General features: G+C 31.7%; 2 protein-coding genes across 2 annotated transcripts in view; one reads left to right on the top strand and one right to left on the bottom strand.

The window, feature by feature from the left end:
• The window catches only part of Ance-3 (angiotensin-converting enzyme Ance-3), a 101383-nt gene that overhangs the window by 31969 nt on the left and 53261 nt on the right, over window positions 1-16153 (top strand). The gene's annotated exons all lie outside the window — the stretch shown is intronic.
• On the bottom strand, window positions 14012-15885 carry LOC149905284 (uncharacterized). Its single transcript, XM_090106183.1, has 2 exons — window positions 15736-15885; window positions 14012-15433 (listed from the first exon to the last, which is right to left on the bottom strand). Exons 1-2 carry the CDS (start codon window positions 15745-15747, stop codon window positions 14342-14344), a joined length of 1104 nt encoding a protein of 367 aa, XP_089962309.1. The 5' UTR covers window positions 15748-15885; the 3' UTR covers window positions 14012-14341.

Below are 16153 nucleotides of genomic sequence, written 5' to 3'. Positions count from 1 at the left end.
AACGTTATGTAAGTTATTCCGCATTCAGAGAAACAGCGAATTGTGCGTTTGCGGTATGTGATTATATTGTTTGGATAAAAAATATTCCTTGTATCTTTCTCTAAACGATTCTTTACTTTTTATCAACTATTCTTGTATTTAATCATACTTTATGCAATTTATCTACGTCTTTACTATATTCGTTTTGTAACTGTTTACAAACTATTCATATCTCCTTGACCAAGAGCAAATGAAATTATAAAGAATGTTATAAATATGCACCATGACACAGACACTATCTTTCGTAACAAAATAAATTAATTATACACATTGATTATGCGATGATCAAGGTCTAAAATAACATTTAGAAATTATTCAGATTTTGTCACGCAATTTGTTTGAAACATGTAAAAATATTTGTGGTTGATGCTGTGGATGAGTCACTTTAATTCTTCTTTATTTTCGTTAATAAGATAAAAACTATTCCAAGCTGAATACTCTATTGAATACTCTATTGCACGCCTCATAAGCGAAGCGTTGAGGTGGGTACTACTGTCACTTCGCGCAAAACATCTGATTTTTCAAACTTAAAATGTCTTTATGTATCATACATTGCACTTGTAAGATAATACATACACACACATATTAAGAAAAACACTATTTTTAACATTCATGATATTTTTGATGTCATTTTTGTTATTTAAACTAGTTAAAAAACAGTTTAAAAAAGTTCTGTCTTGGACGTCCGTGTGTCTGTATGTGCGGAGGATTTTCTTGTTAACACGATAGCGACCGAAATACTTTACTAATCGAGTCTTTTTTTTTCTCTTACGCTTGAGTATGCTCAGGAATAGAACCCTTTCATTTTTCAGGGTCTGTTTCGATGTGGTTTAATTGTTATTAAATAAACAAAAATAATAATTAATAAAAAATAATTATTAAAAAAAATTATGAGGCGTGCACTTTTGTTTATCAATATTCAGCAGATTTTTTAGCATGAGCTATTACAGCCTCAAATATTACTGTGAAATAGAGGATATGTTTTAAATCATCTTGATATCTTCAATCTATGCATAATAAAAAATATAATATTACTTATTATATTCTAAACAATCACGTGACGATTTTATATCTTTTATATTTATACCTACCTATATATCAAGTAAGTATAACGTTAACTACGGAATTCCTCAAACTCGGTGCCAAGATAAAAATCTTTAAGACGTGTATCTTATATGTATTAATTAGTTCAATATTATGTTATGTAGTATGTGTATTGTGTAAGCCTTACTAGCCGTCCGCCCCAGTTTCGCTTGTGGTAGATAGGGATATCACACAGGGATCACCTACATGTTATCCAACAGCGAAATAATGTTTCAAATCGGTCAATTAGTTCCTCTGATTGGGAGGTTCGAACAAACAAATAAACAACGCAGCTTTACATTTTTAGTATTATTTACGTTTTTCTTCTGTGTCAAATAAAATGTTACATTCACAGATTTCAGTTTATTTTTAATGAAATAAATTTAGATCAAGCTAGTAAGTTCAGCTGTTGATTAGAGGAAGCAACGCTCTTCCGGAATGAATAAAGTCTCAATAAATATTAATGTTATTTTCTAAAAATATTTACATAGATAAAAGATGGCGAAAATTATTCAAAATAAACAAATATATTTGCTCCAGTATGCTCGTATAATATTGAATACTATCATTATTTTAGTGAAAACACAAACAACTAAACCAAATATTTTAAAATCTAGTTAGGTTAAATATTTAAAAAAAGTATAAGATACAAAGTTACTTCACTACTGACTACATTTTAAAAATATTACAAATTAAACAAGTACCATAGTCATTTGCCAAATTGTCTCTACAACGCTCAAACGTTTCATAGAAAATATTCACCTACTAATGTAACAATTGCAAATGCTTTTATAGATTATTTCCCAACAGCGACTGTAGTCCAGATATTAACTTTATGGGCTATAATAAAAGTATATTGTTTTTGTACATTGCCAACTTGTACAATGTGTTTCTAATATATTAACAGAAACAATTAGTATATTGCTCAATGTTAAAATATTAACCTCGATCAAACGCTTTCCTTGCCCTTGTATTTCGTATATAAAATATTAATTTTTAATTTACATATTAAATGTCCGATTTGAAAAATTCTTTCGGTGTCAGATAGCAACAGGAGCGGAGCACTGCGGGTAAAACCGCGGGGCACAGCTAGTTAAAAGTAATGCTCAAAATCCTATACTTATTAATTATTCTTTCATTTATATATAGAATTATAAACATCTATAAATTGAAAATATTTTTTTTTACAAATTAATATCAATTTACATAAATTCAAAGTTTTCCATTCCTTTCAAGTACTTAAACGTTTTTTTAAGGTTTAAAAATCATATTTTAGTCAAATATTATCAATAAACTAACAATTTGAATATATTTCAATTTGATAGTGAGGTAAATAATTTATTTCATAAATTTTCCTTCTATTCAATATTATCGAGATCACAAATACAATTACGGGCTCTGTCAATTGATACGATAGTAGGGACTGGATTTATCTAAAATATGCTTTCTCTTATCTAATACACATTTCATCGTTATATCTACTTCACTATAGTTTATATATATCTTATTGAATATATTTGTCTACTATGTTTGGGAAGATCAAAAGAAAGAAATGTAAAAAAGATTTATTTGTCACTCGAATAGCATCTTTTTACATCACCAATCTCAAAACAAACACGGTAACGTTCCCTATTTTATAGAATCTAATTTGCAGAACAGACATTTTTATTTAATAAAAAAGGTTTTTCTCAAATTCAGAACTTTTCCGGGTAACTTTTCCATTCAATCTCAATAAATGTAAGTATATATTATTTTCCATTATTTTCAAGCATTACTTCCTACATAAGATTACAATTTACATCCAATTGTCGTCAATCAAATCAATTTTTGCTCTAAAGCCAAGTACAATTTTGTTACTTAAAAGACAAACAAAACTCTATAAGTTAAAGCTCAGAAGAAAATTGCATCAATATAGACATAATAATATATGTAGTACCAAATTGATTTAAAGTTTAGTCTATCAACGACGATTATATCTATTAATAGACCACTCCTATTTTGTATTACAAAGTGTATATTAATGTATTTTGATACTTTAAATATTATGGTAATAATAATTATGTAATTTATCGAACTGCAAGATCGAGCCTTACGCGCCGTCTTCCGTTAAATTTAATTGTGCTGAACTAACTATGTAGACTACTGTTACAACCTGAATTATAACAATAGGAAGATATAACGTACCTACATTAAATTGTAGGCTGTTCGAATAAGATTGTATTTGTAAATATATTGTGAAAGAAATTTGACTCTTGTCATTAATAGGAAAGCAGGAAAATTAGAAGTTAAATGTGTTTGTTTTTGATGCATATTTTATTAAAACTGTCAACTGTATTTATTTATTTAACTCTTTAATAGTTGTACAGTTAAGAAACCTTATAACTACTTACACATAGAACAGAGTACAACTATTTTGGCGGCCTTATCACTTAATAGTGATCTATATTTCCTCGATAGAGGGGTTTTTTTTACATTTATTTAACTTTACATTTATTTAACTTGCATTTTGGACTGATTTTACAATTTGGTAGTTAAAGTTGGATAGGTTTATAGATAGACTAAACACGTTTCTAATATAGATACTATAATATTATGTTGTATGTTAAGTAGAAAAAAGCTATGATATGCCACGCCGTAAAACGATCTGTAGCCGCGTTGAATACCTTTTGGTAGGGGTAAAATCTTATGACAATAATATCGTCACCGATATGTTAATGTAATGAAATTACAAATTTAAATACGTACTAAATTTCTAAGTTATAAGTTTTCACTTTTATCAGCAATTAAATGACTGCTTGCTTTTTATTTAAGTCTGAATTAAATAAATATTCTCTTGTTTAACGGATATGTGTAAGTGTAAACTGAAATTCTTTACCTACATTTCGCTGCACTTCCCACGTTTTTTCCGCCTTGGTGTAAAATATTAACAGTCATATATCAACGACAGCTGCTAAATGCATAATTACTCACCACAGCTTCCTTCATTATCAAAATTTACTTTTATACCTTATTTTACCGTATACTTATAGTATTTTACATTGATTTTACCAAACTTGATTGATGTGTGTGTAATCAATCATATTTTTTAGTTTCAATATAACAAAATGTTTGAGAGACAGCTGTTTGCTGCTCCGCTCCTAATTATCTAAGCATGATGCTTCAGAGCCTATAATTTTCCTCGATAAATGTACTATTCAATACATAAATAATTTATCAATTCGACCCAGCAGTTTCTGAGATTAGCACGTTCAAACAAACATAACCTTCTGCTGTGTGATATTTATATACTCGTTCTATGTGTTACAACTTTTTCATATCGCTCAATTAGAGAAACTCAATTCTATTGTTTCAAAATATCCTCTAGATTACAGCACATTAGTAAATGATACCAACTGTATGATTTATCAGCGCTCTCGACTCTCGTAATCCAGGAAATCGCGTCTCACTATCGTCTAGCTGATATTTATAAGTTTAGTGTTACATTTATACCCTTCTACGTAACGATTAAATAAAATTCTAACTTATTATTACAAGATTTATATATTATATATTATTACAAGATATAAATATAAGTATAAGAACACAAGTGTAGCTTTAGGAGCTATGGCTAAAGTCTTCTCTTATACAAAAAAATATAAAAAAATATCTCTTAAATAAAAAGTTATAAGCAATTCACACCACTTCGGTCTTTCTGGGCCACCTTGTATTATGTACTTATATTATTTAGTCACTTAACTGTCGTATTTTTTCATTGAATTCGTTCCAAGAAAAAGTTATACAGAAAGAATTGCTTTACCTGCAAAATCAATTGTTCCTTAAAAATTGTATTATCGATATTTAGCATTACATATGAGAAGATCAATCAAATGATTCACGTAACTGATTGCAAGCGGATGTGTTCGTGCACTAAGTAATTATTCAATGTAAAATACGTATCAAAATTATGAAAAAACTGATCCTATTAATAACATAAACAATTAGACTGAACAGTGAATGATTAAAAGAGCTACATTATGGAACGGCCTCATTGTTTCGTAATTACTGGTAATAATTACGTATTTAAATCGTTCATCGGGTACATGGAAGAAATATTCAAATAATAAATTTTTGAACTATAACATTATAAACATAAAAAGAGCGTGTGTACCGAGCTCACTTGTCAGAAGTAAAACTTCTTTGGCAAGATTCAAAGATACCAATATCGTTGCCTTACTCCATGACGTGACGGTATTGCCATGACGCCGAAATTTTACTCTCAATGCGCCTAAAGAAGGTTCACTTAAAAGAGTTTTGTTTATCTTTAAGCTTCTTAACATATATTTATAAGCAAATATAATATTATTGTAATAGAGTTACAATACAAAAATGTACCAATAAAAGCATTAATTATTATGATAGTCTTTGTTATACTTAAAATTAGCAAATTGTTCGCTGTGAATAAAAGAAACGGCACAACTATTACATTGTTAATTAAATTTAATTAAAATTGTGAACTGCTCGTATGATCCATTGAAATGTTACATTTTTTAGCCCTAACCTTGCATTTTTTAGAGGACGCAATTTTGTTTTTTTTGATGTGTAGGGGGGGGGGGTCAGTGTGAAGCTAAAACCAAGTTTGTGGGGTCGCCACCCTTGTCCCACGGCCGCCATCTTGAAAATAGCGGTTGAAATGGTTTTTACGATATATCTCTTAAACTATTTATCTGATAATAAAACAATGTTAACATTATTTGTTGCAAATTAAATTCTCTACAACTTTGGTGTAGTAACTTTTAGTCGTAGAACTATAAATAAAAAAGTTATAAGCGAAAATGTTCAGAAATTAGAGCCATTTATATTTTTCAATAAAACTTTTTTTTATCATTTTACGAAGAAATGATATCAGGCCATTTTTGTAGATTGTTTTTCGAGGAACAACTTTTATGTACAACATTTTTTCATAACGTCAATAACTAAGGTTTTACAGCGCTCTGAAGTGAGTACTATTTTTCAGTACTCTTAACTATACATATATTGGCTATTGGCTCTTTTCTCATACTCCAGAACAATAGAAGCACACTGCAGAACATTTCAGACCTGCTTTTCGACGTAAAAAAAAGTCGCGCTTCCAGACTCTACCTCCTGGGTGGTGGGGAAAAGATTCAATAATTAATTATTAGTGATATTGCAAAATTAATTATTAAAAATATTATAATAACAAAAAAAAACCATTACTGATGACAAATTATTATTAGTACACACATAATATAAGTATACTGTATAGTTCAGAGTACTGAAAATTGGTTCTCACTTCGGAGCGCTGTAAAACCTTAGCTATTTAATTAATGAAAAAATGTTGTATATAAAAGTTGTTCCTCGAAAAACAATCTACAAAAATGGTCAAATATCATTTCTACGTAAAATTATAAAAAAAAGTTTTATTGAGAAATATAAATATCTCTGATTTCTGAACATTTTCGCTTATAACTTTTTTATTTATAGTTCTACGAAAAAAAGTTGCAGGATCAAAGTTGTAGAGTATTTAATTTGCAACAAATAATGTTAACATTGTTTTATTATCAGATAAATAGTTTTATTATTGTGTCATTTATATATAAACATTTTTTCGTGTAGAAGCGACAAACATAAATTTTTCCTTTTTGTAATTTTTATGAAAGAAAGGAAAGAGAACAATATTATTATTTATTTTATATATCAGGACTCCATCCACAATCTATTATTGTAAAAAATATATAAATGTACAATATTTGTTTCCGTATAACTAAATCTGTATTTCATGATCTTTTTATTTTTTCAGGTAAGCTATCCCGAGGAATCAGTAAGTATGTAAAAGCTCTTATTACTACAGGTGCTGCCACACACACGTAGCGGCAATTCTCGGAACTTGTAGCAGGTAGAGCCTCTTTTCGTCGTATACATGAAACCTTTCATTTCATTACACATTTAGTTTTACGTATGTGTAATAATTCCAAGCAATACCAGTAGATGGCTCTAGTAAATTGCTCATTGGAAGCCATTTGAATAACGATTCCAACTGTGAATATTTTAAAAATAATTATCAATTACATAATTACGAACTCAAGTCAATATACTTGTGTGTGAACTTTTATATGGACTGTAATTTTTTCTAGATTCGGAATGTTTTTACTATCAACGTAATTTTTTAAAGCGTCAGTTTTGTAAAAGCTTGAAATTCCACGCTAGATGCGACTATTTCTTTTTCCTGTCGATTCTAGAACGGAAAAATTAGGAACCTTTATAGTTAGTAAATTCCGTATAATATGGATATATGTATATTTTATTTATGTATTCTAAACTATAAACGCACCTCTTGCCCATTAACTTTTACTTCCACAGTTTTTCCTTGACCACCAGGTTGTCTGGAAGAGATCGCTGTCTTAGCGATAAGACCGCCTGTTGTGCTCAACTGTGTCTCTTTCTTTTATATATTTGATTTTGTATTTTTATGTCCTGGTGCACAATAAAGTATTTTTGTTTGTTTGTTTGTTTGTTCCGTGATATTAACCAGGATGTCTATAGGATATAATAACACATAAAAACCATTAAGATAAAACGAATACTGATTTTGAAATTTATCTCAATTGATTGTTGACAGCGTAATAGTTCCTAGATATATAGAAGTAATGTAGCTGTTTAGTCGTGGGAAATGCATTCCGCTATGTACAAACCGGTAACCTACTTGATTGTATGAATCACAAGATACAAATAAGATCGAGAGTAAATGATATCGAAAGTAACCTGACTGGGCAGTGTTTATGTTCGCTTTTTATTACTTCAAATTTACATAATTTTTGTGCATAATATTGTACACAAAACGTTAAACTGAACGCCATCGCTGCAGTTATTTTAAAAGAATTAAAAATATGGTTTTATAATTTTAGCATCGACTTACACGTTTAAAGATTTTTTTTGTAATCGGTAGGAGAATTAGATAAGGGCTATTAAACTGTAGCGTACATCCAGACTTAGCATAAATTTTTAATGTAAAAAATATCCTGCATATCCCTTAAAACATTTCTAAGACATAACTAATTCTAAGAAATAATACAACTTGTATTTGCAGTAATATAATTTAGGACTCGACTCGCATAATTTGGGACTCGACGCCGGGCCGGTCTCCACCCTTATGTCATCGACATCCCACCCATATAGATCAAGAGCCCACGACGGCCAGACTTTCCTTTCTTTCGGAAAGTTGAAAGTTTCTCTGTATATGTCTCCGATACAGATAAGAACGACTAGCGACTATCAAGTTTGGGTTGTGGTTACTTTGGCAGGAAACAGGTAGTAAAGGTGTATAAAATAGTACCTAACTTTCATTATAGTTTAAAAGCTAAATTTTATATATGTTACTTGGGGACCTATAAAAAGACATTACCTTAAGAGCCAGACAGTTTTCATGGTTCTTACATCTAGCCAGACACATTTAAAAAATAACTAACATATCATCAAATTCACATAACTACCTAAAAGCGTAACAAATATGAAATAACCCACTAAAACATTAGTTAACTATAATTATTAAAAAAATAAAAGTATAATATATAAGTAATAAAGTTATTACTTATCTTTTACTTAGACTTATGTTGATGGAATTTCACGTATCCCGATGACTTTTTTATTGTGTCATCGAGATACGTGAAATTTCATCAACATAAACCCCCGTAAAAGATAAGTAATAACTTTATTACTTATATATTATACTTTTATTTTTTTAATAATTATAGTTAACTAATGTTTTAGTGGGTTATTTCATATTTGTTACGCTTTTAGGTAGTTATGTGAATTTGATGATATGTTAGTTATTTTTTAAATGTGTCTGACTAGATGTAAGAACCATGAAAACTGTCTGGCTCTTAAGGTAATGTCTTTTTATAGGTCCCCAAGTAACATATATAAAATTTAGCTTTTAAATTATAATGAAAGTTAGGTACTATTTTATACACCTTCACTACCTGTTTCCTGCCAAAGTAACCACAACCCAAACTTGATAGTCGCTGGTCGTTCTTATCTGTATAGGAGACATATACAGAGAAACTTTCAACTTTCCGAAAGAAAGGAAAGTCTGGCCGTCGTGGGCTCTTATATTAATACGCACTAAGCGATTCGCTTCTTCTTTTCTTATGTGTACTAGTAAGGAGTGGAACAATCTTCCGGCTTCCGTTTTTCCCAGAAACTACAATCTGGATTTATTCAAGAGAAATGTGAATAGACACTTATTAGGCAAACATGCTCCATCCTAGACCACGCTTGTCGCTTTCCATCAGGCGAAGCGATGGTCAAATGCTTGCCTAATCCTAACATAAAAAATAAAAAAAAAAAGTTTTTAAGTCGCGTCAGCGTATTTGTTCCAGTGGCATCAACATACAAAATAATATTGCGATTACAAAATCTTTGAATGTTTGTTTTCTTTTTTTTTTTAAAGCACGAGTTTGTGAGCATCGAGTTTGCTTTGATATAAAGTAATTCGTTTGCATCATAGTTATATAGGAAAAGACAGGGTTTCTCTACATTGCGTCCATTTAACGCCTTTCCCAATTTAACATTACGTTATAAATAATTGATATATAAATAATTTTAACAAAAGGGATATATCAGTATATTATATCCCTTTTGTTAAAATTATTTATAATAAATCATTATATTCATTTTTTTGCATTTTGGAAGCCTATTACTTTTACTAGTTCTAAAATCGCGAAACGTTATCAGGATGCAGGACGTATGCGGCATTGCTATTATTCAAGGAATGACTAATCAGATCTTCACGAAATTTAGATATAGGTGGATAGTAAGGAAATACATATTATTATATTAACTACCTACTATTTACACGGATACAATGTAAGTGAAGCCGGATACTGAATTTAGAAACACGTATTAAAACAAGGGATTATGTGTCTTATTGGCCAGTCTAATGTATATCCGATACCAGTACTAGATAACCACATTATTGCCCAATATATTGGTTTCTAATTAGCTAATGTTCGTATTCATATCTCAATTTGGTAAGAGATTTTACACTTTAATATTATATCAACTTTAACCAAACTTTAACATTAGATACAATACCGGAGCTTTCATTTATAATCAATTTTTCAGATTATTTCGCTTATAAAACATTGTTTTTACTTTTTTAATAACTAATTCTTCTATTCCATCTCGTAAAACTAAATGACTTGTCTAAAAGTTCCCAATTAAACATATATACCAAATCTATACCCACGTATTATGACAAACTTAACTAGAGCATAGACGTTATTTTTAGTTCAACTATTTGTTCTTATAAATAAGATAAAATAATGATAACACATATACATTACATGTCATTGTTACGAGAAAAGCTTATAACTTTTTACGTGAATGTGGCATAACTAAATCGGTTCCTAGTTAGCGCGGGAAAATATTGTTTAATGTGTTCCTATGTAATCAGAGTAAGCTATTATCTACGATACAGACTGGTGGCTAGATATTATAACGTGATGTATGCGGTTACCGAAAGATATTTGAACAGACAGTTCTGGACTGATAGGCATAAATATATCAGAAGCTTTTTGATTACAGATAATAAATAGTAAATAAAAAGCTTCTGTCATTTCCATATTGTATAATCTATATTTTAGATATTATGGACTAGCTGCGCTCCACGGTTTCACCCGCGTGGCTCCGCTCCTGTTGGTCTAAGCGTGATGATATATGGCCTATAGCCTTCCTCGATGAATGTGCTACCTAACACCGAACGAATTTTTCAAATCGGACCAGTAATTAGTTCCTGAGATTAGCGCGGTCAAACAAACAAACTCGTCAGTTTTATAATATTAGTATAGATTTCATTACTCTATGAAAGAAGCTTAAATTACATAATTATTCGGAAAATCGTTTTTTTTTTCATATAAAATAATTTATTGCCATATATAAATTCCGATTAAATTTCATAGATTATGATTGATTTGCTAACAATAATAAACATTCTACATTCGAAGAGGTTGTGAAATGGTCCATTGTATGTAGAGATAGGCCGCTACTGTGAACAATAGGTGACCTTCAGCAGTAGGCCGTTGACTTGTTATAAACCTTGTGACGTCATCTTAACCCTGTTATTAATAATAATTCTGGATTATATATACATATTTAGAGCATCACATAATTTTCTCTAAATAATTCATTCTGAAAATATATGTTTTAATCATACTTTTTTTTAACTTTAAAAAAAAATATTGAATAACATTTTAACTTTTAAGTCTATCTACATAGTTTCGTACACATAAGACACTTTATATAAAATATGTATACGTTGTAAATGTAGCGGAAACTTGCAATGACATAAGGCACATAAAGCTTGTATGCGGTGTACTTGAAAGCGGATTGAATTTGCTGGCTATAGAATAATATTGTCATTGAAATTACATTTTCTTGATGTCATTTTATCTGTTTCTAAAAGAGAAGAAATAGGTTTCGAATCAATTACGTATTATTTCTTACGGTTATCCGATGTTCAATAATACATATTAATAATTCTACTCTGATATTACCCAATGACGTAATTCTTTACGAGAATATCGCAAATTACGTAAAACCTTACTGTAGTTAGCACTTAGCATGGGTAATGTTAATCCATTTTGTAAGAAAATACTATTTTATAATTATTTCAGAGCAAGTCCTAAGACAATATCATAATAATGATTTAAATATAAGGTTTCAATTTGCATAACGATCAGTTTCGAATTTCGCTTCAGGCTTCAAATGTAGGGTTGTGACTTTTATGCAATTATATTATTATTTATAATTTATAAATATTGTTGTTATACAATATTTTTATTGGATTAAGGTTACCTCATTACATATTTAGATGTAAACCCACATATTATGTGTGTAATGTGTATGACAGTGGACCTATGAGTAAGGCTCGTTTATATTTCAATAAATTTTCAGATCATTTGATCTTTTAAATATCAAAGTCATTAGTATAATAGAAACTTTTAAAATATCGCAAACTTTACAAAAAAATCTATTAAAAAAGAAAAATCACGCGTATCACGCGCAAAGCCTAGGCACATAACTTGTACACCAAATGAAACGGTTAACAGTGACTTGCAGTTTAAAATAACCAGGTCAAAGTGACATTATTAAAATTTTAGTTAAATATCAACAGATTCAATGTAAATAGTGAGTTTGGTGGTCAACATGATTTCCCCACTTCTGTGGAAAATTATTGAATTTTCTACTTTACAATAATTTACAACATATTATTATGAATAGTAATATATTTATTGACACTTTATTGCATGAAAACAAAATACATTTTGATAGATTAAAAATATAGCACAATGGGCGGCCCAATTACTGTGCAGTAATCTCTACCAGACAAAAAAATATACTGAAACATTATGTAAATTAGGCCATGAAAGCCCTAAGCCTATATTCCATTTCAATTAATATTCACGATATTAAGAAACTAATACACTTTGACGATTTCCTGTTTGTTTTTAACATGTAATAGACACAATTTAGAATGCAATGAGAGCAAATGGTATTACCCATAATAATTCTCTATGAACACTTTAAACACATCACACGTATCTATTGCGACTGCCGGGTTCAATATAGGATTTATAGTTTTAAATTTCACAATCGTCTGTTTTTATGTAAACATCGAAATTGCTTTTAGATTTTTAATATTGTTAAAATAGAGGTTGTTCTTAATTCTTATATTATATACGAATACAAACATTTTTATTTTATGCAAATAGAATCTGAAATTATAAGTTTAGGCGCCCTTTTTAGGGTTTCATACCACAAAAAGGCAAAATATTTTTTTCGACTTTCTATCTCCCTGTCCCTTAACTTCAAATTATTACTAAGACCCTTTACTGCAAATTAAGTCGAGATGAAATGGAAAATATAAACAATTTTAATTGTCTTCTAAAATATCTTAAAGCTCATATTTTTTTATTAATGTAAAAAAAAAGGATGGTGCCCTTTAAAAACGTCTATTATTATCGACACCCATAAGAATCAAAATTTATGAGGTGTTATTTTTATGCGAGAAATATACAATTTTGTGCGCTGTAATAGGAGCAAATATGAGTCGCCCATATTTTGTGTCTATTCTTTACATAAAGCCTTAAAGGCATGGAAAATATATTCTAATTTCTATCTACAAAATAAAAATGCTCAGATAACATTTCTAAATATTGAAAAATGATTTATAATCTACATGTTATTATTAACGTCGTTAATGACTTTAAAATATGTTATAACACTTGTAAATAATCACAATGTAAGCAATCGACACTCTCCGATGCGGTAAATTTAATTCCAAACAAGTTACTGACAACTTTCATTACGAGACCAAAGAGCGCATTAATGTTCGATCATATTTCGTATACAGCAATCAGATTAGTTTGAGGAGTTACAAGTAATGATGGTCACCAGTATTATGAAAACAGTTAATATGTGTTGTTAGCAAATTACTTCTTGTGCAAACGAACGCGTCAGTTGCTACGAAATACTCGCATACCATAGTTATAATTAGAAAATCAACTTGAAGGTTCTTCAAATGTTAATGATAGGCATCTGTACTGCAAGAATGTACTGGAAAAAATTATTGCGTATAAATTTTGTTATGAGTTATTATAACCGTCGTTTACAAAGATTTACTTACATCAGTTACGCAAAACAACGGCATATGCGTTTATTGTCAAATGTTTCGACATCATTTAACTAGCGGCGATCCGAGTGGCTTGCGATGCGATACTAATCTAGGCCGTATTATGTCGTATTTCGCAAATACTTACAACCCACGGATCGAATAATAACATACTATACGTAATTACTCAGAAAACAATAGGGGAATCAATAAAAGACTTCGTTAATTTTTGGCATCGCCAAGTTTTATTACTTAAAATAATGGTAACTTTTTTTCTATAAAGGGAAACAATTTGTCGTTTCTAAAGTAACAGGTACATCAACTCGAAATTATACAACGCAACAACCGATCAGGTTTCATACAAAAATAATAAAAATAACAAAAAATAATATAAGCAATTCGTATCAGTGCAAAACAGTTGAGCCTCAGAGTATTATCCAGAGATCTAGTGGGTACCAATATCCACTCTGATAGTTGACTCACTGGCTTAACCATTACTTTGTGCTAATCTTATATTATATATCACAATAGAGCCTCTCCTTCCTGCAGCCATTAATAGCTTCCATGATGACCATACTCGTGACCATGGCCGACGAGAACTGGCACCTTAACGGGGTAAGGTACGGGTTTCTCAACGTGGTATGGGACATGCTTCTCGATGTGGACAGGGTAGGGCCTGTCGACGGGCACATGGACGGGCACTGGCACGTGCTTCTCTACTGGCACGGGAATGTGCTTTTCGACGGGGTAAGGCGCTGGCACATGCACTTTGACGGGGTAAGGCACTGGCTTTTCAACGTGGACGGGCACTGGGCGGTCGACGGGTACCTTGACGGGGTAAGGCACGGGCTTTTCTACGGGGTAGGGCACTGGCTTTTCAACTGGGTAAGGCACAGGCTTGGGAATGTGGACGGGGTAAGGCCTGTCGACGGGAACCTTGACGGGAACAGCGACTTCCTTGTAGACTGGGTAAGGAGCTGGTACATGGACTGGTACCTTCACTGGGTATGGAACCTTCTTTTCAACTGGGTAAGGTGCTGGCACTGGAACTTTAACGGGATAAGGTACTTCCTTTTCTACTGGGTAAGGATGGGGCACGTACACCTTAACTGGAACGGGTCTGTCGACAGGCACGTGTACGGGGTATGGGACTTTCTTTTCAACGGGGTAAGGCTGTGGTACATGTACTGGTACTTTGACGAGCTCCTTAACGGTGTAAGGGACGTGTTTGACCACTGGGTAGGGTTGAGGTACGGGAACCTTTACGGGGACGGGGACGTGTTTCTCAACGGGGTATGGGATATGTTTCTCCACTGGGTAAGGAACTGGGACGTTCTTTACAACTGTGATGGTCTTGTGGGTTTCTTCGTGTCCACCGTAACCGCCTAAGCCACCGCCGAAGCTACCTCCGTAACCACCGCCGTAGCTACCGCCGTAACCGCCGCCGTAACCACCGCCGTAACCACTGCTGAAGCCACCGTCGAATCCTCCATGTCCATATCCGAGACCAATGAGACCACGTTTTTCGTGTTTCTTTTCGTCGGCTGCCGCCTTATTGTCGGTTACTGCCACTTCTTTTTCTGCTGTCTTGGCTTCTTCGGCATGAGCGAAAGCCAGAACAGCCACCAGACTGGCGGCCACGAGCTGTAATTAAAAGTTCAGATTAGAATACATAAAAAATAAGTCGAAGATTGCTAACAAAGAAGTTAAACGGTTCAGTTAGTTATTTTTGGCTAAGAAAAGGTTTTATTTATATAATTCTATTCGATTCTAATTGAAGGTTAAACCTTCACTCTTTATTTAACATTACTTAGAATTCAAATATAGTGCTCTAGTACTATTTCCGTATTGAGCAATGTAGTTTGAGAAATAAGGGCAAATCCAGAAAATCGGTTGCACTATCACATGAAACACTTGCACAAGCACAATTTATGTTAGACACACACCATGAGCTTCATGATGCTGCGTTTGGTTGGTTGCACTGAAGGCACTGAGGTCCTGAATGCGAATGATGCATGTTGGGTCTCAGCTTCGATATATATATGAGCGGCATGAGCGGCGGAGCGAAGAAAAAAAGACACAGCTCTGTAGGACTACGTTACACTTTCGCTTTCGAGGGGTAACGTAAAGCGCAAAACCAAAATGCTCTATATTGGCGTTGCGGAGATTCGGACCGGTTATGTTCGAGATAATGCGGACAGTTCCTGAAGCTTAGTAATATCTGATAACGTCTATACTCATTAACTATTTCGTGACATTCAATTAAAGTTACATTATAATCAAATTTTGACATTTATGCATAAATTTGATTATATAAACGTTATTGACCTCTACATCACAACGAAATGCATAGTTGTACGTTTC

The sequence above is a fragment of the Colias eurytheme genome, chromosome 10 (assembly GCF_061535395.1).
Source record: "Colias eurytheme isolate Ceu_HAF_F1 chromosome 10, ilColEury1 Martin Lab GWU primary, whole genome shotgun sequence".
NCBI lineage: Eukaryota > Metazoa > Arthropoda > Insecta > Lepidoptera > Pieridae > Colias > Colias eurytheme.
The sequence above is the reverse complement of the archived record's forward strand: the minus strand, read 5'-3'. Positions and strand labels throughout refer to the sequence as shown.